This window comes from Furipterus horrens, unplaced genomic scaffold (assembly GCF_987537825.1).
Source record: "Furipterus horrens unplaced genomic scaffold, mFurHor1.1.pri manual_scaffold_5, whole genome shotgun sequence".
Taxonomy (NCBI): Eukaryota; Metazoa; Chordata; class Mammalia; order Chiroptera; family Furipteridae; genus Furipterus; species Furipterus horrens.
This window is the reverse complement of record NW_028327175.1, coordinates 10,141,014-10,168,597: the sequence shown is the minus strand read 5'-3', so window position 1 is coordinate 10,168,597 and position 27,584 is coordinate 10,141,014. Positions and strand designations below refer to the sequence as shown.

Genomic DNA, 27,584 nt, shown 5'->3' with positions numbered 1-27,584 from the left:
AAAATTTTATCTTTTAGAATCTGTTTTGCAGATGTGGAGTCTGCTGTGTTTTAAAACTTGTTTGGTTGAGTGAAAGTTTCATGTATGTATTGCATTTCAGAGGCATTAAAAAATATAAAAAATAGCTGTGATCCTGAAGAATAATGGCTTCATACTTCAGTGGCTTGTTGGAAAGCCTGCCTGCACCTGCCAATATCCAGGGAGAAGTTGGTCTAGAAATACTGTTGAGCCCAGGTAGCACCCGGTAAAGGGCAGGTGGAGGCAGATTTGTGTAAGATTTGTCATGCCCACTTTATTCTGTGCTGGCTACCATGATCTTTTTCCTTTTCCCCTTATCTCCTCGTTTTTCACCTCCACCCAGGGTGCTCTGTCTTGCTCTTGTCAGGAGGTAGTAATCACTTCTTAACATAAATTAAGCGGCCATCAGTAATTACAGACACACTACATCTTTCTCCATATTTGAAGGCCAGATTCACGTTGATTTCTTATCTTGATACATGTCGTAAGAGTAATGACGTTGAGTTACTTGCTTTATGCCCCAGGTGGATTCCTTGTGAATTTCCTGCTCCCTGATCCAGCATTCATAGACATGCAGTTGGAGAATTGTAGAATTCTTCTGTCTGTCCTCAGTGTCCTCTCCAGAAGAGTGATTTCCGTCAGTGACCTCTTGTTCATTCCCAGTTGTTCAGAAACATATCCTATCTTCTCAGATGCTCCATTTGTGTTAATAACAGCATGATTCTCCTTTGTCCAGGACCTTTGTCAGACACTGTCTTCGTTCTTTCTTGGTTCCATACTCTGCAGCCGGGGCCAAGCCCTTTTCCTGGGGCACCAGTCCAGACTGATCTGGGGGCACACCACTTGCCCAGAAGGGGACTTAAGGCCTGCCCCGTATGTTCCAAGCCCCTATTTGTTGTTGACTCTCTGTTGCTTCCCAGAGTTTACAGAATACTGTGCCCGTTCCCTTGCTGGGTTTGCAAGGCCCTTCCCAATCCAGTCCTCGCCTGTCTCCGTCCTCATCTCAAGACATGTCATGTGTGCACCGCCCCTGCCCCTGCAAACACATAACACATGTGTGCGCGCGCACACACACACACAGTCACCCAGTCACCCTCTTCACACTCCTTCCAAGGCCTTTGCTCATGGTATTCCTTCTGCCATAAATCCACTCCTTCAATTCTACCTCATGACCCCTTCTTCCCATTCAGGAGTCAAATTGAATGTTCTGTCCTCTCCTTCGCCTGCTCCCCTTAGTTCCATTCCTTTTCTTCCTCGCCAGCTTTTATGGGATTCTTATCTGTACTTAATTAGCGTTTTACTCGGGAGCCCCTGCTCTCTCTCCCTTAGCACTGCCTACTCCTGATTCCAGGGCCTTCTGCCTTGTGCCCCCGTCATTCTACTGAAGCTGCTTTCGCAGACCTCACCTACGACCTTCTTTTTCAGTTAAATCCAGCGAAGACCCTTCACTTGTTCTACTTAGTCTCTCTTTGGGATGGACACGCTTGCTTACACCTCCCTTTTGAACTTCCTGCTTCGGCTTTCCTGGCACTGCCCTCTGCTGCCGCTCCTCACTCTTCCTCGTCTCCTGGCTCCCTCCTTGTCTCCTGGCTCCCTCCTCCCCTTTCTGCTGCCTGTTCCTTCCGTATTTGTTCCGTGGCGGGGCGCCTTCTGCAGTCCCCACAGCTGCAGAGCTGCCTACACTCTAATGGCTCCTACCTGTACTCCTTTCTCCTATGCAGCAGATCCCCCGCCTGGTTGTCACACGGGTATCTGAGCCGTAACCTGCTTGTACCTCCTTGAATGTTACTGTCTCTTGTCTTCCAGCACACCCTCCACAGCGCTGCCTCCCTGAGTGAGCAGCACTGTTTCCCTGGCCCTCAAAGCCCATTTTCCTTCCCACCTTCCCCACCTCATTGCCTGAGCCGGGGCCTTGCTCATTTCTCACCTGGGCCGTTCAACCTGCAGACTTGTCCCCTCTAAGCAGGCTTCCCAGGCGGTTTTCTGAAATGCAAGCCTGATTGTATGGCTTCAGTCACTCTCTGTCTAGTGACTCCATCATCTCCTAGCCCAGCGGTTCTCAACCTGTGCGTCGCGACCCCTTTGGGGGTCGAACGGCCCTTTCACAGGGGCCGCCTAAGACCATCAGAAAACACACATATAATTACGTATTGTTTTTGTGATTCATCACTCTGCTTTAGTTATGGATGGGGGTCACCACAACATGAGGAACTGTATTAAAGGGTCACGGCATCAGGAAGGTTGAGAACCACTGTCCTCAAGTATGAAGCCCGTAACCCCAGTACATCCCGCAGGGCGGCCTTTGCCACCTGGTAACCGTCAGTGATGGCTACATCTGCATCTCCCACTTAATGCCGCCAGGGACCTCATCCTCTTATCGAAGTAGAGCGAACTAGCCTAAGCCGCGCTTTCGTGAGCCTCCTGATCTTTGCGTCTTCCACACTGGTTTCTAGGATTCCCCCTCCCCCTCCACACCTGTGAGGTTCCCCTGCAGAATCTCGGCTTTTCCCAGAATAAACACATCTGTGGAATCCTTTCCAGATCTTTCCAAAGGAGCTACCTCTGTCTCCTCTTGGGTTGTTGCTTCATGACGTGATGACAATTCCCCCGCCCCCCCCGCCCCCAGTTTTCCTCCTCCGTTAGATTATGTGTTGATGGAAAACAGGCACTTTTGTATCCCCAGGTATCTACCAACATCCCTCACCTATAGAAAGTATTTAATATATATTTGTCAAATTGTGGCCCTGTGGCTTACTGCTCGTCCATTATTTTCTCTAACTAAGCTGTGGTTTCCATGAAGGCAAAGGCCCCGCCCTAGGCAATCCTGTCCTTCGGAGCTGGGACCAGTGCTCATGCTTTTCAAAAGCTGATTGGAGCAAAGTATTTTGAAGAACATTTTAGGAGAACTCAAAGAGTAGAGTAGTACTGAAAGACAGATAGATAATGATATATATTATAAATATATATTTTTAATTATATAAATGTATAGGACTTTAATTTTATTAAAAGCCTATTATGTGTACAAAACAATGCTAGATATTGAGAGAATAAAAGGAGTCCAAATAGGTGTCTATTTGGATGGTTTCGGTGTGGCCCTGTAGAAGGTATATGAAGGTCTCCATATATTCTTTTGAAATACTTGCAAAGCATTTTTGCCATAAGTCTGAGCAGAACATTCTCAGCATCTACCTGTGGGTGTTCTTTTAAAATACTCCTCTGCATTTCTTGTAAGCTTCATGATAGGCTAAAATAAAAGGTTTTTGGGGGGGTGTGGGGAAGAACCTACTGCCTCAACATATTCCATTATAGATCTCAGTTTTCCCTTCCCTCTTCCTATATTTAAAGCTACTTATTGAGATATAGGTATGAATATGTATCTTAATATATTATATATTTTGTATTTGTAGGAAGCTGCTTAGTACTTTGCCTACAGTGGTCCGGCAGGTAACTTGGACGAACACTCAATGTAATTCAGGAGTCTTCACTTCTTAATCTACATACCAGACCCTGATCTCATTTGTTGTGTGACTTAATGAGATAAGAGATTTAAAAGTGTTTCGTAAAGAGCTTCAGGGTTATTTCGTTTATGAGAGCAGGGAGTAATTTTTGTCTAATAAGAATATTGGTATATATTTTAAATTGAGAATCTCCTCTAATTCCATTTGATGAACTTCATCTGAAGTTTCCTAAAGTGGTCCTCAAAATGTTTGATTACTCACAGTCATTCTAGGAATTTAATGGTCCTTTGAGCTGTACAGATTCCAGCTGAAACTAGAAGAGGATGGAGCAATTAAGTGATTTTTAGTATATTAACAGAGTTGTGCAACCATCACAGCCATTTAGTGTCTACCATCACCCTAAAAGGAAACCATGCTCAGTCATTCCCCATTCCTACCCCTGCCCAAGGCAACCACTAACCTGCTTCTGTCTATATATTTGCCTTTTATGGACATTTCAGAAAAACGGGATCATACAATATATGACCTTTTGTGTCTGCCTTCTTTTACTTGGCATAATGTGTTTTGAGGTTTATCCATGTTATAGTGAGCAGTGGGTTAAATAATAGCTCCCCAAAAGGTATTTCCCTGTCAAATTCCTGGAACCTGTGAGTGTTACCTTGCTTGGGAAGGGGATCTTTGCCGAGGTAATTGTTAAGGATCTTAAGATGAGATTGTCCTGGATTATCCAGGTGGACCCTAAGTCCCATGCAAGTATCCTTTAAGAGACAGAAAAGGAGAAGACCCACAGAGGGGAAGGCCATGTAAAACAGAGGCAGAGGTTGGAGTGGTGTGTTTATAAGCCAAGGAAGCCAGGCAATGCTGACAGGCTCCAAAAGGTGGGCAAGGCAAGGAGGGCTTCTCCCCTAGAGTGTCCAGATCTGTGGAAGAAAAACTTCATTGTTTTAAGCCACCAGTTTGTAGTTATTTGTTATGGCTGCCTCAGTTGTACTTGTACGTGTCTATCACTTTTTTATTGCCAGTTTTCCGTTGTACGGCAGTGTCATATTTTGTGTATCCATTCTTCAGTTACTGTGCGTTGGGGTGGTTTCTACTTATTGGCTGTTAGTAATAATGCATCTCTGAACTTCATGTAAAGCTGTTGCATGGGGACATTCTTCAGTTTCCTTGGGTGGACGCCGAGGAGTGGAATTGCTGAGTCATGTGGTAAATCTGTTTCACAAAAATGCCAGACTGTTTTCCAAAGGGGTTCCACCACTGCACATTCCTACCAACGATGTATGAAGGATTCAGTTTCTCTGCTTCCTCACCAACACTTACTCTTGTCTGTCTTTTTGGTTATAGCTATTTTAGTGGGTGCGAAGCGCTATCTCATTGTAATTTTGATTTGCATTTATTTTCTTAATAACAATGTCAAGCATCTTTTCACAGGTTTATTGGGCATTTGCATACATTCTTTAGTGAAACATGTACTTAAATCTTTTGTCCATGTAAAAATTAGGACACTTTATATTAATTTATAAAAGTTTTTTAGATATTCTAGACACCATTCTGTTATCATATATATGATTTATAAATATTTCTCCAAGTCTATAGCTTGTCTTTAAACAAAATTTTTAATTTTGACAATGCCCAATTTATCTTTTTTTTTTTTTCTTTTTATCGTTTGTTCTTTGGTGTTGCATCTAAGAAGTCATTCCCTAATCCAAGGTCATATTTTAAGTTTTACATTTATGTCTAAAATCCATTTTAAGTTAATTTTTGTCTGATGTGAAGTAAAAGTCAGTCCACATTCACCTTTTCGCATATGGATGGGTATCTAGTTGTCTCAGCATCATTTTTTTGAAAAGACCATTCTTCTTCCCTTGAATTGTTTTGGCATCTGTGTTGAAAATCAGTTGGCCATAAATGGAAGAGTGTGTTTATTTATTGTAGTATTCATTCCCTACTTTGATGTTAGATTTCATAAGGCCTAATTTCAATAATTTTAAGTGTAAAACATTAGTACAGAACATTTCTCTTAAGTACAACTGCATTCTTAATACAATTACTCTGTGTATGTAGGTGAATTATGTGTGTTTATGAAGATTATTGTGAGTTTATATCGAAGCTAGAACATTTTCCCCATTTCTATGGAACCATCATACCTTAATATTTCAGCATTTTTGAAGAGAGCCTGCAAATTTCAGACTCTCACACCCCTAAAGTTGCTTATGTAGTCTTTCAAGAAAATTTAAACTAAGATCTTTTAAGTGATTTCCATGCAAAATTAATGCTTCCCTTGGCTTCTGCCAAACACTGTGATGCATTTATGCAGCAGCTGCCAGAAAGGTTTACAGCTTGTATCTGGAAAGAATTCAGAATTTTAAGACAAAGTATTTGTGCCTGAGGCAGTGTAATGACCCCACCTGAGTTTTTTTCTTGTCTTCTGGGCGTTTTCATTGTGTTTCCAAAAAGGCCCAGGCAGATACTTCTTCTATTTTTAAATCTTTTTAATGAAACACAGTTTTAATTTTACAAGACCAGATCTCACTTCAAGTTTCAAAATGTGTTCTTCAGCATAAAATGTTTTGACAGGTACCTAATGGCTTAGTACTTTAGCATCCATTTTCAAAGACACAGATTCAGGGAATCAGAGCCATAAAACCACAGTGTAATTAGTCACCATCAGATGCTATGAAATTTATTTCATACATTTATATGCTAGGTTAGCTGCTTTTTTCCTTCTGTTATTTTGATAACTAGCTCAAGCTATTAATATACCACTGAAATAAATGGAACATACTTAGTTGTTGGATTTATGAGCTTTAATATTTTATTTATGGTCTGAGAGGAAGAGCAGAAAGAAACTAGTATTTATTGAGTGCCTACTGTGCTCCAAGTACTCTCCTGGACACGTTTACATCCCTGATCTCATTTAATCCTCACAGCTCCTCATTGTGGTAGTATCATCCCAGTTTTAGAGATGAAGAACTTGAAACAAGCCAGATAATGATGATACTTATGTGAGGCCTTTCATATTGTAATTCTAAAGTATCCTCTGACTTTTGGAGATGTTCAGTTATAAAAAAGGAGAAATGACCATAACTTATCTGTACTGTTGCAGAGCCAAGTGTAAAAAGAATAGGCACGCAAGGTATTTCTCAGGGTTTTGTGCATATCAACTATGGGAAGCAGTGAACAGAGGTAGGAGACAAGCAAGCCATACAGAATACATTCAGCAGGGGGTAAGGTTTTATAATGCTCAGGAACAAATGTTGCCAAAACCATATGCAAAAAAGAACCTTGACTTCATGACATATGTAAAAACTAATTCAAACAGATTAAGTTTTAAGTTATAAAACTTAAAAGTAAAAAACTTCCAGAAGTAAACGTAGGAGAATTTCTGTGACCTTGGGTTAGGCAAAGATTTCTTAGATATAATATAAAAAATTTTGTTAAATAGGACTTCAAAATTTTAAATATCTGGTATTTGAGATATTATTTTTCAAAAGTGAAAGGCAAGCGCAGACTTGAAAAATATTTGCCAAGCACATATCTGATAAAGAACTTGTATATAGCCCTAACCAGTGTGGCTTAGTGGGTTGGGCATCACTCCGCAAAGCAAAAGGTCACCAATCCAATTTCCGGTGAGGGCATGTGCCTGGGTTGCAGGTTTGGTCCCTGGTTGGGGGACATGCAAGAGGCAACCAATTGACATTTCTGTCTCTCTCTTTCTCCTTCCTTTCCCCCTCTCTAAAAAACAAATAAATAAAACTTAAAAAAGAATTTGTGTCTAGAATGACGAAGAACACTTAAAATATAATAATAAGAAAATAAAAAACTGAATATTTTAAAACAGGCAAAAGATCTGAAGACATATTTCACCAATGAAGAAAAGTGGATAGCAGCTGGTAAATGGAAAGATCCGCAGCCTCATTAGTCATTTAGGAAATGTAAATTAAAATCACAGTACCAATACACACCAGTTAGAATGGCTTAAAAAAAACAACTCGTAATACCAAGTGCTGTCAGGGATATGGAACAGTTGAAACCCTCATACATTGCTGGTGGGAATGCAAGATAGCACAGTCACTTCAGAAAACAGTTTAGCAGTTTCTTATAATGTTAAAACATATACTGTATTTTTTGCTCCATAAGACACACTCCCCCTGCCCCCAAAAGTGGGGGGAAATGTCTGTGCTTCTTATGGAGCAAATATTGCGTCACAGACTGTGATGTGTATTACCTGCCCTGGGGTTCCCAGAAAACTAGAAGAGTACTTGAACCTTAAAGTCTCTCCTCATTTGTTAATGACAGTGATGATGATTCTTAATACTGCTGTTGACTACTGTTCACTTTACATGGTTGAAATACTATTCTGTTGTATTTTATTAAATATTTTATTACACCATTTGGTTCAGAATACTTCTTTTCTTGTTTTCCTCCTCTAAACCTAGGTGTGTCTTATGGTCAGGTGCATCTGATAGCGTGAAAAATATGCTACTTTCCATATAACCAGCAATCCCATTTCTAGGCATTTACCCAAGAGAAATGAAGACATTTTTACAAAACAAAAACTGTATATGAGTATCTATAGTGGCTTTAATTGTAATCACCTCAAACTGGAAACAACCCGGTGTTCTTCATTTGGTGAATGGAGAAACAAAATGTGGTATATCCACTTAGTGGGATGTCCTTTATTCACAGAAAGGAATGGACTGCTGTTACAGATAAGAAGAACTCAAATGCAGTATGCTCAGTTAGAGAAGCCAGACTCAAAAGGCTACACACAGTGTGATTTCCATTTTATAATACCGGAAAAGCAACTAAAGCGATGTAAAACAGGTCAATAGTTACCAAGGGTTAAAGCTGGGGAAGGGAGGGTTTTCTATAAAAAGGCAACGTAAGGGTAATTTTTAGAGTGATAGAACTATGCATTTGCCAGAATTCACGGAACTGTGCATTTAAAATGTTAAATGTTATTGTATGTTATATTGTATGTGTGTGTGTGGAGAGCGGACTTGCTCTATCAGTTACTGAAAGAGGACTGTTGAAGCGTACAGGTCTGAGTATGAATTTGTTGTTTTATTTCTGTTAAGTTTGCTTCCATGTTTTGAGGCTCTGTTATGGGCATATGTATTTAGGATTGTTATGTCTTCTTGATAGTTGACTCTATCATTATGAAATATTCCTTTTTGCCTCTAGCTTTATTCCTTGTTCTGAAGTCCACTTTGTCTGACATTTATATGGTCATCCTAGCTTCCTTTTGATTATGTTTACATGGCCTATCTTTTCATCCTTTTGCTGTTAGCCTAGCTAAGTCTTCCCATTTAAAGGTTTTTGTATGTTTTTTAAAGGCAGAATTTGCTGAGCCTCGCTTTTATCTAATCCAGTCTGACAATTTTTTGCCTTTTAATTAGTTTTTAGGCCATTTACAATTAATGGGATTATTAATGAGGTTGAATTTAAACCTACTGTGTTGCCATTTGTTTTATATTTCTCCCATGGTTCTTTATTTTTTCCTGTTTTTATAGGATTATTTTTTTGTTTCTATTTTATCTCATTCGTACATATACATTATAAAAATGTGATTACTTTAGGGTGTGTAATACATAGCTTTAATGCATCAGAGTCTCTCATCGAGTATTATACCATTTCAAGTACAGTAGTCCCTCACTATATTGCGGCTCACTTATTATGGCCTTACTGTATCTTGGGATTTAAAAAAATATGATATTTAATTATCGCAGATTTTTCACTATATCGCGGGATGTTGCAATACTGTACAGTAAATACTAAAATAAATGTAAGCTTCCTACTTCGCGGATTTTCACCTATCGCGGGGGGGCGGGGGGTCTAGAATGTAATACCCGCGACAAGGGAGAGATCACTCTGTAGTGTAAAACGGTTTACTCCCATCCCTCCCTTCCAGCCTTGGTGCTCTTGTTGTCGTACAGTGCACCTGAACACATGTTACAAACCTCACAATATGTTATTCGGTTTGCATTACAGCCATTTGTCTTTTAGAAAGACTTAAACGTTTTTAAGGTTTACCCTTATTTTTGCCATTATCAGCACTCTGTCTTTGTGTAGCTTTAGACTTCCATTTGTGTCGTGTTTATTCTTACTGAAGAACTTGTAACCTTGCTTCTAGCACATGTCTGATGGAAAGGGCTTAGCTTTTGTTTATCTGAAAATGTCTTAATTTTGAAATATTTTTTGTTGGCTATACTATAAAATGTTAGATTGACATTTTTTCTTTCAGAACTCTAAGGATGTTGTTCCATAGTGTTTTGGCTTGGATAATTTCTGTCACGAGGTCTCTGAACTCATCTTTGTTTTTCTGTCTATTGCATTTCTTCTCTCTCTCCCCCCGCCCCTCCCTTCTCTGAGGCATATAGATTTTTTTCCCTAGGCTCCCTCAGTCACAGGACTCCTTTGGCTAAGACTGTGAGCAGGAGGGCGTCCTGTCCCACCCCAGCTCTGACTGCCATTGCTTTTACTTAGTGAAAACTCAGGGGCTGAGAGCTTTGTTTTCCCTCTTCCCCAAGAGGCCGGGCATCTTTGCCTGGGCCCTAGAGCCGGACATCATTCTTTTTCACGACCTCGTTTTTCATTGTGTTTTCTAGTGTATGTTATATAGCAGTGCATTAACAGATACAGGTGACTTAGGAATCAGTGTGTGTATACAGAGGGGTGTATGTTCACCAGCCTCCGTGATCAGAGCGTAGCGTCAGAGCTCTTTGGAGGCAACTGCTCTAGCGGGTCAGAGCTAGTAACTGAGATGGGAAGTAGGATTTGCCATTTGCTCTTTGATTTGACAGCACCATTCCAGTGGTTCACTTCATTTCAGTGAGTAACCTCATTTATAACTGGAGAATGTTTTACAGCGTGCATTTTATTTTTTTAAACAATTACTAAATTCATATCCTTAAAAGTCAAAGCAGTCTTAATGGGCTCTTTTACATTTTAAACTCCTTTCTTTTAAAAAATCTCCTTATTCCTTTTAGGACTGTGAGGATATGGGAAGTTGAAAACCCAAAGAAGCAAAAAAGTGTGTTTAAACCACGGACGCTGCAGGGTAAGAAAGTAATTCCCACCACGTGCACGTATAGCAGAGATGGAAACCTCATAGCCGCTGCCTGCCAGAATGGGAGCATACAGATCTGGGACCGCAATCTGACCGTAAGTCAAGGACATCCGCGTCCATTTTTCTTAGGAGAAAACCACCTTATATATAGGACAAATGTTAAAATATTAGAAGATTAATTTTCCAAGTTTATCCCTAATTTAAACTTCAGTGTTAATTGGTAAAACATCGGAACTTTTGCAGTAAACATTTAAGCAAACATCCCAGGTTAGCATTTTCCAATGTGTATTAGCTTTTGTTTTTAAAATAAATTAGGTCTTTTGGTATAAAATTTAAAAAGCATTGTGCAGTTTATTATATGGCATTTCAAGATATGGGGGTGGGGGGAGAACTGGCATTCAAAAAACTTTGTTTTCTACAAAACTGGAAACAGAACATATTTGATTTTGAAAATGAAAGATTTGATGGTAATATAAAACAAAACTAAGCAGACAACTAGAAAATACCCTTTAAAAGATTTAAGAAAATTATGAATATCCAGGATGCTCCATCCATTCATTGTTTTGCAGTTATTTCTGTATTAATTTAAATATTTTGTCTTAATATTTCAATGGGCTAGGTTTCAGATTTCTTTCTTTACAGTTTATGTCATAATTATAATAAATAAAATTTGAACTGGAAAGGATCATAGAATTCTAGACTTTGGCTAATTCTGTGAATTACCAATAAGCTTTAAAAAGGGCTTTGTATGTATAGGTGGTAAAATACGAATTTTGATAAGTGGAGTGATTTTACATTACTAATGTTAAAATAATCTTAGTAAAAGGTTCTGGTCCATTATTAATTCAATAAATATTTATTAAGTACCTACTATATGGCATCCACTATTCTAGCACTGGGAATACAGCAGATATCAAAAATTCCTACCTTCATGAAGTTTGCATTCTAGTTTTTAAAAAAGTTATAAAAATAACATCTTTCCAATAAAATTGCCCATCAAACATTTACATTTTGAAAGGGATCTCGGGAAACATAGTTGCCCTTTCAAGCAGATGAGTGAAACTCAGTTTTCTTGGACTAAGGTAAAAAAATAATGGTAGGGAAAAAAAGAAATCCATGTTTATAATGCTGGGGATAGCTTTGGCATTTTCTGTTTGTCAGCTCTTTTTATTTCTGTTTTCATCTTCACTGTAAACCCCATAAAGCTTCATCACAGCGCAAAGAGTTTTAAAATCCTATGACTTGTAAACTGAGTTTTAACCAAGTAATAAATTTTTCAGTAACAGGCTTTTATCGACTCCGGGTGCTGCTGATTTAAACATAGAAATTCTAAACCATGAAGTTTTCTTGTGTAGCCTTGATAATGGTGTGTTTGGTATACGTGTCTTTCTCTTAGAACCTTTATATCTTTATAAAGTTGAATGTAATTTTTAAAGATTGGCCTTGCATACCTCTTGAAGTAATGAGTCGCTTCTGTTTCCAGCTTTGTAGGAAACAAAGCTCTTTGTTCCCAGTTCCTCCGCACCCCCATATCTTTTCTAGCCATGCTGCTAATCATGGCCTTTGATTCTGTTTTGTTAGAATTAAGAGTGCATGAATGTATAGCTTATTATACCACATCCCATTCATTATATTTCATTCATATTTTTACATTTGCATGTAAGTGTGTCACCTGAGGAGAAATCCAATTGGCAAGAAAAAGCTTGCTAGCAGGAAATGCAGCTTGATTTTAAAAACAGACTTTTACTAGACTTCAGGTGGTGAGCCCGCATGATGTGTTAGGGAATCGTACAGTTGAAACTTATATAATGTTATTAACTGTTGTTACCCCAATAAATTTAATTAAAAATAAATAAATCCAATTGTTGCCAATAAAAAAATGAACAGATTTAAAAAAAATTTTTAGACTATTACTTTAGCAATAATAAGTCATTCACAGGGAAACAGTAAAGCCGAGGTAAGAAAGCCTAATAGCAATAGGTTTCTACATCGTAGCCAAAGAATTACGTGGTAAATAATGGTTACCACAAGTTTTATGACAAGTAAATCTATCACAATTGCCATAATCATAGAATATTTAATGGACAAAGTGGAACTTCAGCAAATTAAATGAAACGTATTTTTTAAAGAAGTAAGATGTCTGTCTATTAAGGATAGATAAATCCCTGTATTCTCAAGACCCACCTTTATGGTAGACTTAGGCTGGCCAGTATGGTGGCCACAAGCCACATTTGATTCTTTCAGTGTGTTCAACAAACTAATTAGAACAAAATACAATCAACATTTCAGCTCCTCTGTCATGTTAGCCACTTGTGAAGTTGCCCAGCAGCCACACGCGCCTAGTGGCTCCTCTTTGGACGGCATGAGTGGAGAGCAATCCCGTCTTTGCAGACAGGTCTGTCAGAGCTGCTCAGGAGACGTGTCTGTCCAGCATCGCTGACAGTCGGACGATGGCCTGGCTTTCAGTCGGAGTAGATGGCTTCTTCAGAGGAGCTTGTACGCTGCCCCCCCGGCCCTGCTTCCTCTCACCAGTGTATATCTGCACAACAGCAAGGAGGCCAGTGCTTGGCGGGCGTAAAGTGAGGGGGGTGCAGAAATCGGGGTGATGACACTGGAGGGGGAGCAGCAGGCACCCTGACTCGGGCTGTATCATATGTGGAACCCCTCGGCCTGCAGCACCCGTCCCCCCCTGGATGGTCACATGCTTTCCCCCTCACCTCCTTCAGTGCAGCCCTCCGATGTCCTTTGCAGCAAGGCCTTCCTGACTCCACCCTGTAAAAAGTGCAGACCCTACCCCAACAGCAGCACTCTGTCCCTCTTATTTTCTCCCGCAGGGCTGATCACCAGTTGACATACTTAACTGAATATTTACTTATTTGTTGGCTGTTTCCCTCCAGTAGGATTTGGCTCCATGAGGGAAAGGAATACTGTCTCTTTTGCCCTCTGCTTTATTTCCCGAGCAAAGACCAAGGCCTAGTACATAGCCGTCCTCAGTAACTCTTTGTTGCATGAGTGAGTGAGTGCATTCTGAAAAGGTAACATAAAGTGAAATCATCAGCGTATTTCTAAGAAGACATTAAAAAATACTAGCATGAAAAACTAATGTAATAACTAAATATGGTACTAGGTGGGTACTTAAAAATATTGGGGGGATCACTCTGTAAATTATATGACTGTGTAACCATTATGCTGTACACCTGAAGCTAATATAAAATAATATCGAATGACTAAGATAGTAGCATAAAAACTCTTAGTTATATTACAACATAATGAGATAGATATGACAGAGATATTGAGGTAAGTTTTGTAATATCCTTAATAATGTATAAATACATAATTTGTATTAACATAGGTGGATTTTTAAAAGTTGTTTTCATGTCCCTCTCAAATATAACTTCTGCCTTTTAAAGTATTCCACCATGTGTAGTGTTTTGCAATACCTAGTGACTTCTGTTTATATAAAAACACCTACCAAAGTCTTTGGAAATATTTTGCTCAAAGCAGTGTTGGTGTTCTTTAATAGCTATTGAGAATCTATAACACAGTAGACTCTTAACTGAAAGAACATGCTATATTTACTTGTATTACAATCACTATTTGTAGACTAAGATTTTCTCAGGAAAATGGGGATCCATCATATTCATGGAGTTTTGCTTTCCCTAGACACGGGTAATGGGAGGGAATAATATTTGAAATTTGATGTGGCAATTGGGTACAACCAGCAACTTGACCCACTTTCCACCTGACTGCCTCCTACTGCTCCTTTGGTCTGCAGCCCCAGCCCAGATTCTGGGTCTGTCCCTTTTGGGAAAGTGACTGCACCCTACAGCCCCTTCCCCAGGAAAGACTCAAGCCTGCAAGTTCCTGCAGAGACATCGCTCCAGATCAGTGGTTGATCAGTGCCCACACACTCTCAACCATGCTAAAAATGGTTGGCATGGACTAGAGGAAGCTGGGGCAAGAACTAGTCATCACATCAGGAGATAAGCTTCTGGGCACATACGCCCCTGGTGACCAAGGGAGCAAGTATGAAGGAGAGAAGGCAGAAATCAGGTTACCAGGAGTAACTTACATCCAGGGCACCACAGATCTTTAGCTGTCTCCCTTCACTGTCAGATAACCCATGTTAAGATTTGCTTGATTTCTCTCCTCCTGTACCTTTCCCTTTATGAATACGTATATATGCAGATTAAAAGGTTTTATTTGTTTTTACATAGAAGGAGAATTTGCAGTTTGCTTAATTAAGTATGTCATGGACAATCTTGTAAGGGAATAGATATAGCTCTGTTTCTATTTTGTTCTTCAGTTTATTTTGTTCATTAGATTTCACATATAAGTGTGATCATATGGTATTTCTCTTGCTCTGACTGGCTTATTTCACTTAGCATAATAATTGGAGCAGCTCATTTAAATATAATAAGCTCTAGTGAGATAGCAGTTAGTTGGGAGGTAATCAGGAACACAAGTAATTTTTTAAAGCATTTTTAAGAATAAAATAAGACTTTCTAAACACCAAATTCAGCTGTCTTTTATAGTCTGTCTTCTCTTTATCGACACTATCACTCTGAAACAAACTTTTCTCCTGCCAGCTTCTCTCTTGCCCTCTGAACTCAAGGCAGCTGAGCAGCCTTAACGCCACGTGTGACAGTTGCTACCTTCTTGCTCTTCTTGTTCTCCGCCTCCTTCACTGGCGCTTTCCCACTGCCTCCATATTAGAGTAGGAGGACGTCCTCTTTTCTAGTCTCCTGTGAAGGAGACAAACCAGTTTAAGCTCAGTTACCGCTACTTTCAGGAACAACCAGCTGAGTCTGTTTCTCTTAATTCCATCCTTCACATTCTTCTGCAGGGCTGTTCAGCTGCCATTGGACACTCCCACCAGGACACTGCATGGGCACTTAAGCTCAGTGAACCCAGACCGCTGTTCCTCATCTCCTTTTCACTTTGCTGTTCTCATGAATTTCTATTTCTTTTAGAACTTCAGAATATTCTCTGCCTCTCTCCTGTAGTCAGTGCCAGCCTTGGGAATCATGTTTTATGCCCTCACTTCTGCCCCCTCAATTTCATCTCCTTTGTCTTCACTCTGCTTCAGACCTCATCATCTCTTAACGTGTGTTGTTGGATACTTTCTCCCTTCTCTGTGCATCTGCTCTGGTATGCCCAGCCCCAGTTTACAACTGGTTAAACGCAATACTCACTGCTTCAGTACTCACCACATACTGAATATAGAGTTCACATTTCCTCAGAGACCTACCGTCTTTTAGCTGGTCTGTAATCAACACTGGAGTATCTCCTATGACTTGCTCTGTAAATAGAAAAACTAAAAAAAAAAAAAAATCAAAGTAGACAATATTCTTTTCCTCCTGGTTATCCTCTACTTTATTTTATTATTATTTTTTAAGTATATTTTATTGATTATGTTGTTACAGTAGTCCCAATTTTTTTCCTCTTTACTCCCCTCTGCCCAGTACTCTCCTTCCCTCCAGCAATCCCACCTCCCTTAGTTCATATCCATGGGTCATGCATACAAGTTCTTTGACTTCACCCTTTGCTATATTATTCTTAACTTCGCCCTGTCTATTTTGTGCCAACCAATTATGCTTCTTAATCCCTGCACCATTTCCCCATTTCTCCCCCTGCCCCCTCACCTGATCCCCAGACCTATGATTCTGTTCCTATTCTGGTTTGTTTTTGTTTTTATTTTTCAGATTCACTTATTGATAGTTATGAGTTTGTTGTCATTTTAATGTTCATGGTTTTGATCTTCCTCTTTTTCTTAAATAAATCCCTTTAACATTTCATATAATAGCGACTTGGTGATGATGAACTCTTTAGCTTAACCTTGCCTGGGAAGCACTTTATCTGCCCTTGCATTCTAAATGATAGCTTTGCTGAATAGAGTAATCTTGGTTGTAGGTCCTTGCTTTTCATCACTTTGAATACTTCTTGCCAGTCCCTTTTTGCCTGCAAAGTTTCTTTTGAGAAATCAGTGATAGTCTTATAGGCACCCCTTTGTAGATAACTCTCATCTCTTGCTATTTTTAAGATTATCTCTTTATCTTTTACCTTTGACATTTTAATGATGATGTGTCTTGGTGTGGTCCTCTTTGGGTCTAGCTTGTTTGGGACTCTTTCTGCTTCCTGGACTTGTATGTCTATTTCCAAATTTGAGAAGTTTTTCTTTATTATTTTTTCACATAAGTTTTCAATTTCTTGCTCTTTCTCTTCCCCTTCTGGCACCCCTGTGATTCAGATATTGACATGTTTAAAGTTGTCCCAGAGGTTCCTAAGCCTCTCTTCATTTTTTTCAATTCTTGTTTCCTCATTTTATACTGGTTGACTATTTATTTCTTCCTTATGTTCCAAATTGTTGATTTGAACCCTGGTTTCCTTCCCTTCACTATTGGTTTCATGTGGACTTTCCTTCATTTCATTTCTTCCCTTACATGTTTGCGATAGTTAAGCATATCTGTCAAGTCTGTGAGCATCTTTATCACCAGTGTTTTGGACTCTTCATCTGTTAGGTTGTCTATCTCCTTGTCGCTTAGTTCTCCCACTGGAACCTTGATCCGTTCCCCCTTTTGGGCCATACTTCTGTCTCATCTTGACAGGCTCCTGTGTTTGCCTCTGTGTCTTAGGTAGAGCTGTCACACCTGTCTAGATGAGTATTTCTTCTTTATATCCTTGTTTGTTGGACTTCCATGCAGCTTGACTTTCTGGAACTTCTGGTTGTCTCTAGTTTTGTGGTAATTGTATTCCTTCTTAGTTGTGGAGGGAGACATAGCGTGTTGTCTTGGCACCTTTCCCTGTAGTGACCACTCTACCCTGTTTGTCTTTGTGCAAGCCCCACTTGGTGGTGGAGATCTGGCCCATCGAAGAAGGCTAGATCATGTACTGTTTGCTCTCCCATGTTCATGAACAGTATGATGCTAGAAGATTTTTTATCTAGATGTGTAGACCCTGAAAACATTCAAATAACAGAATTAGGTTGCATTCTTTAAAACTTAATCTTTCATTTTAAAATCTCATCTTTTTAATAAGTGAAGAGTTCTTTGCCGTAGTTGGACCCATGGTGATGGTGAGGTTCCTCAGATTTCAGGAATGTCCAGTTAATGACCTAACAGTGGCTCAAAGTGTTGGAAAGGGAAGGGGTGTTTCAGATAGTGAAATAATGCACCATTCTGGTGTCTGCCTCGGTCTTTCACCTCATCTTCTCTTCTCCTTCATGCTCACTAAACTGCAAGCTAGCTGACCTCTTCCTGCTCCTCAAGTATTACTTGGCCTTGTCCCACCGTTTGGCCCTTGTACTTGTTATTCTGCTGCCTGTATGCCTTTGCCATGGTTGTTGCCCTGGATGTGGTGCTAACTACTCATTCTGGCCTCAGGGGAAATGTCATCTCAGAACCACAGGGCAGCGTGGTATTTGAAAATATACATTAAGGAGGCTGGTTCTCCACCTAGGGGGGTAGGTGTAGTGCCCTTGCTTTCTTCTGCCTCTACAGCTCTGTCCCTTTGCCCTGTTGTATCGTATTTATAGCACTTACCACCACGTAATTATTTTGTTTTACTTTTTATTTGCCTGCTCATTTATTTTGTCTTCCCTAAGGTTTATAAGTAAGGGGCTTTTTAACCTTATTTCCGTCTTCCTGTGTCTAAGGAGAACATGCCATAGAGCATCTGTTCCCAGTAAATATGTGTTCAATAAGTGGCTGATTGGATGCTATCAGAGCATCGTAAGTTTTATCTTGAGTTGGTTTGGTTTTTAATCACTGTTATTCTGGTTTTTAAATTTGAAATTTAATCAGGCTTCATTATAATCAAATTGATGTGTTGTTACAGGGTGTTTGACTTAGCCTTCAGTATGGAGTGTTTATCTGCATCAGTAGTATTTCAGCCTATTGTTTTCTAATAAATGGATTTTAAATCGTATGATATTAATAATAGCTAATATTTATTGAGCACTTTGAGGCATCTACTGTTCCAAGTGCTTTTATATATATATATGTTCATTTATTTGACCCTCAGAATCATACTGTGAGGAGGTACTACCAAGAACCACAGTTTAGATGAGAAAACTAAAGCACAGTAGAAGAAAGTTGCCCAAGGCCGTGGAGCTGAATTGCGGAGCCAGCCGGTCACACTGGGGCCTGGGCTCCCAGTCCCTGTGCCTCGCTGCGCTGGTCTCACGTCCGCGTGGAGATGGACTGCACAGCTGTGGGTTTACTAAAGGTCATTGGATTATGTACTTGAAGTGGGTGGGTTTTATAGTATCAGGTTATACTTCAGTAAAGCTGTTAAAGAAAACAATCAGCCCTTATTTTTATTCTTAAAATGGGTTATAATATTTTCAAAACTGCACCCGAAGTCGAACTTCCGTGCTGTAGCTTTAGAAAGGCAAAACTTATACCCTGCCTCGATGCGTAGACATTAACATATAGAAGGAAAAACATATAACTGCTTAAAATACTGTGTGAGAAATTTTTTAGGTTTAGATCATTATGTACTGATCAAAGTTGTTCAGTGGAGCTGAAGAAAAATTAAAAATGAGTTAACATAAGTATTTACTTAAAGATTTATAAGTATTTTAATTTTTCAATTATAGTTGACATACAATGTTATATCAGGTTCAGGTGTACAACATAGTGATTAGACATTTATATACCTTGAGAAGTGATCACCGCAGTATTTCAAGACCCACCTGGAACTATACATGGTTATTACAGTATTATTGACTATATTCTCTATGCTGTACTTTATATCCCCATGACTATTTTTATAATTGCCAATTTGTAATTCTTAATCCTTTTCACTTTTTTCACCCTTCTACCCAACCACCCTCTCATATGGTGACCATCACATTGTTCTCTGTATCAATAAGTTTGTTTCTGTTTTGGTTGTTTATTTATTTTTTAGATTCCTTATGTCAGATCAATCATACAGTGTTTGTCTTTCTCTGACTTATTCCACTTAGCATAGTACCCTCTGGGTCCATCCATGTTGTCACAGATGGCAAGATTTCATCTTATTTTATGGCTGAGTAATATTCTCTTGTATGTATGCACCACTTCTTTGTCCATTCCTCTATCGATGGACACTAGGTTGTTTCTCTATCTTGGTGATTGTAAATAATGCTGAAATGAACATAGGGTTGCATATACCTTTTCGAATTAATGTTTTGGATTTCTTCAGATAAACACCTGTAAGTAGAATTGCTACATTATGTGGTAGTTTTATTTTTCATCTTTTGAGGACCTCCATGTTGTTCTTTGTGGCGGCTGCTCCAGTTTACAGTCCTCCCCACAGTGTACAAGGGTTCCCTTTGCTCCACATCCTCACCAAGGCTCATTCTTATCTTTTTGATAACAGCCATCGTAACAGGGTGTGAGTGACATCTCATTGTGGTTTTATAAGTACTCTTAAAACATTTTCACTCATAAGCAAATATAGAAGAATTTTCCTAAATGTGGTAAGGGTAGAATACTTACAGGTATAGTTGATACTTACGAGAGAAAAAATGGAAATAGGTCATGAATCAAAAACCTCTACAATATATGAAGAAAAGCTTCTGTTTTGGAGTCAAATGTATAAACATTATAAGTAAGCAGTTAGTATAATCTTCTGTTTCCTTTGTAGTGAATACATAAACAAGAGGTACTAGATTTAAGAGAATGATGTAATTTTATCACTATTTGCTGACTTGGATTAAGCCAAGAAATTAAAGTGAAAGTAATTATGAAATATTTGTAAAAAGTGCCAGACATTCTTACCTGCATTGTGTGTAATCATAATTATGGAGTCATTTTGTAAGTCTGTTTTCAATTTCATTAGACATGTATCCAAAACATAGCTCATAATTCCCTCTAAAAACCATTTCCCAAGCTTTGCCCTTTAAATATCCCCAAAGAAAGTTAATTTTGGCTATTTTTTCCTGCTTCTAAAAGTAATCCATAGTTATGTGTAAAAATGTTCATCCAAAATAGAAAAGTATATGAAGAAAATAGATCACCTCTAACTGCACCACCCAGAGATGAGCACTTGTAGATTCTTTCCTGTACTCACATATAAGGTGTGTGTGTGCCTTGCATGTGTTTTGTGTATTGGGGTTTTTATTAGCCCTAATAATTAGTACCCCTCTTCCCTACCTGGTTTCTAAGCAAATGGAGAAATAAGACTCTTCACTAAAGCATGACAGATGGAGGCCAGAATGCAGCTGTGTTACAGATGGTAGAGGAGGATGGAAGCCAAAAGAGCCTCCTAACTAACCCCTAGAATTGGACAGATGTGCTCCCAGCCTCCCCACCCCACCCCCCAGCCTCATCCCACACTGGTCGTGGCCAGGCTTGCCCCAGGAAGACTCAGGGCATGAAGAAGCAGAGCATTCTCCCTAAGGGCAGTTGGCATTCAAGAAAGAAGAGGGAAGAGCTGGGCCCACCATTCTCAGTGAGTTCTTCCCTCATTCACAGTCAGATTGATAAGCTCCCTTCCTTCTCAGGAAAGAGTGAACGGGGGAGGTTGGGGCAGAGGGTATCAGATCAGATAGGGCCTTGGAGGCTATGTAAGAGAGTTTGAAGACTCTTCTGAGTGCCACTAGATAGTAGGAGAAAAATGCCATCATCCAAGTTACAGTTTAAAAAGAATCACTCTGGCCCTTCTGCATGGGGATAACTGTAGGGGAAGGGTGGAAGCAGGAGACTGATTGGGGTGGGGGTTCTAGGCATCCAGGCAGTTTCCTGGGGGAGGGAGCTTGTGGTGGCGCTGATGCTTGGACTCTGAAGAGTTTTTGAAGCTAGAATTGACAAATGGGTAAATTTTAATATAAAGGTAATTTTTCCACATTATTTAATTTTTTTAGAATATTTTATTTATTCTTAGAGTGTAACAGAGTGAGAAAGAGAGGGAGAGAAACATTGATTAGTTGCCTCTTGCATGCTTTCTCCCTACTGGGGACCTCGCCTGTAACCCAGGCATGTGCCCTGACGGGGAAACGAACCCGTGACCTCCTTTCTGTCTGTGGGACGATGCCCCCGCACCCACTGAGTCACATCAGCCAGGGCTTCCACAGTATTTTAAATTATGCCTTCTAAAAAAATTGTTCACTGGTATAATATGCTTAATTTAATTTGGAAAATGATTCCATAAAACTCATTATTACCTTTCATGATGCCGGATTTTTCTAATGGTGAGTAGGCTATTTGAGAGTTGAGAATTTGGATTGCATGAAAGCCTGCTTCAATTATGTGTTATTTTAGCTAATGTTGAACAGTTAATTTCACTTTTATCATTACCTTGTATTCATTGACAATATGGTATAAATGCTCCCAGATTATTTTTTAGAACGACTTTTGGTGTTTTCCATAGCACAAGTAAAGCCCTCCGCAGTTGTCCCGATAGGACTGCTGTATCTTCTAAAATGGTCAGTCTCTCTGCGGGATGGCTGCAGTCTCTAGGAAGCCTATATAAGGGATGCCTCTCTCTAGGAGAGAGATTTCCCGAGCCGTGTTTCTCAGCTTCAGGACGGCTGTGATTTATTGTGGAAGCTGACAAGGCCAAACATTACTGTTCTAACCATTATAAACAATATAGTAAATGTTAACTGTTCACTCAATAGAGTCACTAGTAGGACTTTATATACAGAAAGTACTGGCTGCGCCAGAAATGTGAACCAGCTCTGCGGTCTGCGTGCAGCGCTCAGCTGCTGTGCTTCCCTGCAGAGGGACGCGGCTCCGGCCGCTGGGGACGCAGCTCCCGAGCCCTAGCTCGGCGCCTCAGCGAGTCCGCCCTGGCTTCTTCTCTTTCTGTCCTCCTCCGGCTAATTGCCCAAGACTTAGTGGCTTTCCACACTTCTCACAACGCCTCAGAAACTTTTATTTTTATATGTGAGACCCACATGGAAGAGCGTTGTAAGATTCTGTTAAACCTCAGCAATTCAGAATATTTTAAATATTTATCCGTTTTGTGACTTGTCAGAGTTTTTGTGGCTTTCAACTCTATTCTGCAAAGTGATGCAAGGGTCAGACCTTAATTCAGAAGTAGTTTTGAACTTATTGCCTAAATTTCTCTATAGTTAGTTATAGTATAAAGAGTTATTTTCACTCGAAGCTATCTGAGAAAGAATTTTACGGTAGTCCCCCCTTGTCTGCAGGAGAGACGTTGCACAACTCCCCAGTCCAAGCCTGAAACCAGAGGTAGTACTGGGCCCTGTATAAAGTATGTGTCTTCCTATACATACCTATGATAAAGGGTAACTTATAAATTAGGCTCAGTAAGGGATTAACAACAGTAACTACTAATAAAATAGAACAATTACAACAATATAACAATAAAAGTTTCGCAAGTGCGATCACTCTCTCAAAATGTCTTACTGTGCTGGCCCCAGGCTTCTTGTGATGATGTGAGATGAGCCAATGAAGAGACGAAGTGAATGAGAGGCATTGTGACGTAGCCTTAGGTTACCATTGACTTTCTGATGACGTGGCCAAGTGACTGATGGGTGGGTAGTGTATGCAGTGGGGCTCTGCTGGACAAGGGGACGCTTCACGTCCCGGTGCAACAGTGGGACAGCCTGAGATTTCATCACACTGCTCAGAACGGTGCAAAATTTAACACTTATGAGTCATTTCTGAAATTTTCTATTTGATAGTTCAGACCATGGTTAGTTGCAGGTAATTGAAACCTTGGGTAGTGACCCTGCAGATAAGGGAAAACTACTGTACTTTTTGCTGGAAGAGTTTTACCCTGGTGGGTAGCAAACACTGATGCTCATGGGACAGGTGACTAAGGAGCTTGTTCCTGTGTGCATCATGTGATAATCCTTCTGAAAAGCAGTTCTTAAACTCTCTCGATCTGAAAATACAAAGAGAGAAAGGGCTTGCTTGTCTTGGAAAGCTGTATTTTTTCCTCTCCCACAGTATATTCCATTTTACGTTGTGACCAACTACATACATATCTTTGAGCACAATGATACACACACCTACCCTCATAATTCTTTCTCATTTTGTAGTGTACAGTGCGTTCTTATATTTTTTCTTTCATTTCATTTCTGAAAAGTACTGACCATAATCTGTTAAATTGATTTTATGACCCACTAATGAGTTAGAATCCAGAGTTTGAAAAAATACTTCTAAAGCATATCCCACATATAATTTGATCTTTACCACAACCTTGTGAGGTAGGAAAGGCTAACATTGATTCTTTCGAAATGTAGTTAAAGCCTATACTTTTAAAAAAAGAGAAGCTTTGACTGACGATGAAGAATAAATGGTTTGGGGCATTAAGTGACCAGAGGTCATCATGAGCACAGCGGGCACTAGAATGGTGGGGCGGGGGAGGAGGGCTGCAGAGACTTGGAACAGGAGGCAGATGGATGCAAAAGATGCGTCACTGGACATGTGCAAGAGGCAACCAATCAACACTTCTCTATCGAATTGGTGTTTCTTTTTCTCCTTTCCTCTCTCCCTTCCTCTTGTTCTAAATGCAATGAAAAAATGTCTTCAGATGAGAATTTTTAAAAAAAATTAAAAATTAAATAAAAATTAAAAAATAATTTAAAAATAACTGCTTTTTAAAATTGGCGTAAATGCACATAACATACAGCTTACCATTTTAAAATATACAATTCCGTGGTTTTGAATGTGTTCACCATCTAGTGCAACTACCGGCTTTCTTTTGTTTGGAAACGTTTTGTCCCCCCGTAAGAACATGCAGTGCCCGTTAAGGAATCATTCCGCATTCCCCTGCCCCCATCCATAAAGGAAACATAACTCTACCATAAATAAAAAGCCATTGTTGCTGTAAATAGAACAGAGCTGTTTTTAAAATTGTGTTAAAAGTAAAACAGTTATAAGTACCACAGATACTATTGTCTGGCAGGGCTCTGTGTCTGAAATTTTTCTGTGTTAAAGCGATATGAGCAAGTGTTATGGAGGTGTTACAGACAAATTAGTGCCAAATCAAGACTTTCTGCTTGGTATCATCAGAAGGATTGAAGGGGAATTTTAAAAGCCTAACTTCCTTGTCGTGAGTTCACTGCTACTTGATGCTATTCCCTTGTATCATCTGAAATTTGTCTCGCTAAAGCTGACTTCATCCTCTACCCCCAGATCCTCTCATTCACTTTATTATTAAAGGTACTGGGCATTATTCCCATAGTTTTCTATAACCGAACCCTTGGAATTCAGTATGTTCTACTAGGTATGGTGATTGTAGTCTCCATCCTTGTCCTTGATGGTATCAAATTGGGTATTTACCAGATATTGAACTAGATGATTTGGGAGCTTTACAGAAAAGACAGATCCTACTCTCAAATAATATAAATCCTTGTTGTGAAAATTAATTTATACACAGTTAACACTTAGAAAATAAAACTGTTAATAGTCAGTAGACAAGTGGATTATATTCTAAAAGTTTACTGGTTTAAATTACAGCAGTCCCTCTCTATATCGTGGTTTGCTTATTGCGGCCGCACTATATTGCAGGATTTTAAAAAAATATTATATTTAATTACTTATCGTGGATTTTTCACTATATTGCGGGATTTTGCGGTATTGTATATGTATGTTGTTAAAGTTACGTAGGTTTAAGAGTGTAGAATAAATGTAAGGTTCCTACTTCGCAGGGGGATCTAGAACATAATACCTGCGATAAGTGAGGGAATACTGTATTTGGAACTTGTAGTCTTTTTTTTTATAATGAATACTTAGTTATTATTGTGAATCTTCTGTGTTAGCCTGATGTGGCTCCTCTTTCTGAGCTCCTCTTTAAGTTCCCCAGAGGGAGCTCTCATGTGATAAAAAGAGCACTTTGCCTCCAGAGCCTCATTTTTCTCATCTGAAAATAGAATAAAATAAGATAACCTTTGTGCAAGTGCCTAGCACAGCCCCTGGTATTTAGTAGAAGGTAAATAAGTATTCATTCTTTCATTCAGTCATTTATATTCATAGTCTTTTTAATGTATTATACAGAACTACATCAAGACCGTTTGCCCACGTGATGCAGGTAGCGTTGTTCTGATATGACCTATAAAAGTTGACCAGAGAATTGACTGCCTCTCACTGCTGCCTACCTCAACATTAGTAATGGTGGTGGTGGTAGTGATGGTAGTAATAGTAATAATAATAATTATTAGACTAGGAGCTAGCACTGCCCACCTGCTAGGTACCAGGAATTTTTTAAAATGCTTTCAGTGTATTTGCGTGTTTTACCACCTGGAAGGTTAATGTTCTTATCTCCATTTTAGGGATGAGTTAACTGAGATTGAATTATTTACCTAAGGGCACACAGTAAGGAGCAGGTAGATCTAGGTTTTGACACCGGGCAGCCTGGCTCCGGAGTCCGTCCTTTTAACCGCCGCCTCTTGGGCCTCCCAGAGGGCGGGTTCCTGGGCTCCTTCTCCAGCTGAGGGGACCATCAGCGAGGAAGAGACTCTGGGGCGTGGGGTGGCGTTCATTCTCCTCCGGAGGTTGTCAGAAGCCAGGAACCACATGTTATCAAGGGCGGAAATGTCTGCTAGATGATCCGGTTCACATAGAAGAGATTCCGCTTCCATCTGTCTGTCCCGAGAGGGTCTGCAGAGTTGGGTGAGTGGGGAGTGGAACTGGGAGAGAAGGAAGGGGTGGGGGACAATGCGGAAAGGGAACTTCCGGGCCCTCCTATCACAGTTAGCAAGGGTCGAAGTGGAAGAGAGGTTGAGGAAGAAATCAGATTAGACTCAGTCAGGCAAGGAGTGACTGCCAGAGCCTTTCCCTTTGCTGTGTTTTCAAGTGCTTTCACCTCAATGGACTGCGTTAGAATTACTTCTAAATTGTATTCCTATTTTCCTCGGTGAAAATAATGTGTGGAGTCCACCTAAATTGGAGAAATAATTCATTCTGTGTTAGATTTATACTTTATATATTTTATTACTGAGATAGTGAATCAAGAAATGGCATAAAATTAAAACACCCTGCTAAATTTAAATGGCCATAACTTAAATGGAATTCTTTGTCATTGACTAGGTCTAGTAGCCATCTTGCTATTTTATTTTTAAACCTAGGGAGATTTTCCTGTAAACCATTTAGTAGCAGAGCAACCTTTCCAAATGCTGTGAGTCAAAACATATGGAGATGCTAAAGATATTTGCACAGACTTGAATGTTTTCCCACACATAAAATGTGTGTCTCCAGAAGGAAGGATATTTTAGACCTCTCACTGAAATACTAATTTGAAGCTATAGCAAAATACGTGATGACTTATTATTTTTACATTGATAAGTTAAGAGTGCTTTTGTTAGATAGGATTAGTCCAAAAAAGAAAAAGAAAAAGAAAAAGAGGGGGATAAGTAAGGGAAGGGTTTAGTCAAAGAACATATATAAATGACTCATGGACATGGACAACGGGGAGGGATATGATTGCGGGAGAGGGGGTGGTTTGGATGGGGGAGAGAAATTGGGAGAAAAGGGGACAACTGTAATTGAAAAACCAAAAAAATAAAAAATAAAAAAGAAAAAGAAAATTCTCTATCATATCCCTAAATCCACATTATTAGAAAGTGACCCTCTTGTTTAAACCTGAAACTGTTATAGTAGGTATGTGTGTGTGCGTGCGTGTGTGTGCGTGCGTGTGTGTGTGTGTGTTTGAGTGTTTGAGTTTGATAGTGATCACTCATTTGTATGGGGGTTTTCCCATTTACGAAGATAGGCTTGGACCAAGCGCTTCTATTTTATCTTACAGGAGAGTATTTCTCAATATTTAAGAAACCAGTACATATTCTGTGTTTTTCAGTTAGTTAAGAGGGCTTTGTTAGGCTTTATGTTCTGTCCTCTGTTACAGAAACAGTGGATAGATTGAATATGCTTTTCAAATGAATCTCTATCCTTACCCCACACAGTAATTTGTCACGCCTCTCTTGGTGGCTTTGGGATGGGGTGATATGGAAAGGGAGGCCTGCTTTTTCCCCTTTCAGTAAATAGCTGTAAGCAAGACAGATGTATGATCAGCCTTAAGTTTTCCAAGAATCACTTTGTTATTCATGTGGGAGATAAATCAGAGGGAATTAAGGCAGG

At 39.6% G+C, this 27,584-nt stretch overlaps 1 protein-coding gene across 2 annotated transcripts in view; it reads left to right on the top strand.

The window, feature by feature from the left end:
• Nucleotides 1-27,584, top strand: part of WDR70 (WD repeat domain 70) — a 243,778-nt gene that overhangs the window by 140,053 nt on the left and 76,141 nt on the right. For both annotated transcript variants that reach the window (XM_090276166.1, XM_090276167.1), the window contains exon 10: nucleotides 10,469-10,643. In XM_090276166.1, coding sequence (XP_090132292.1) covers nucleotides 10,469-10,643 — 175 coding nt within the window. The remainder of the gene's footprint in view (nucleotides 1-10,468; nucleotides 10,644-27,584) is intronic.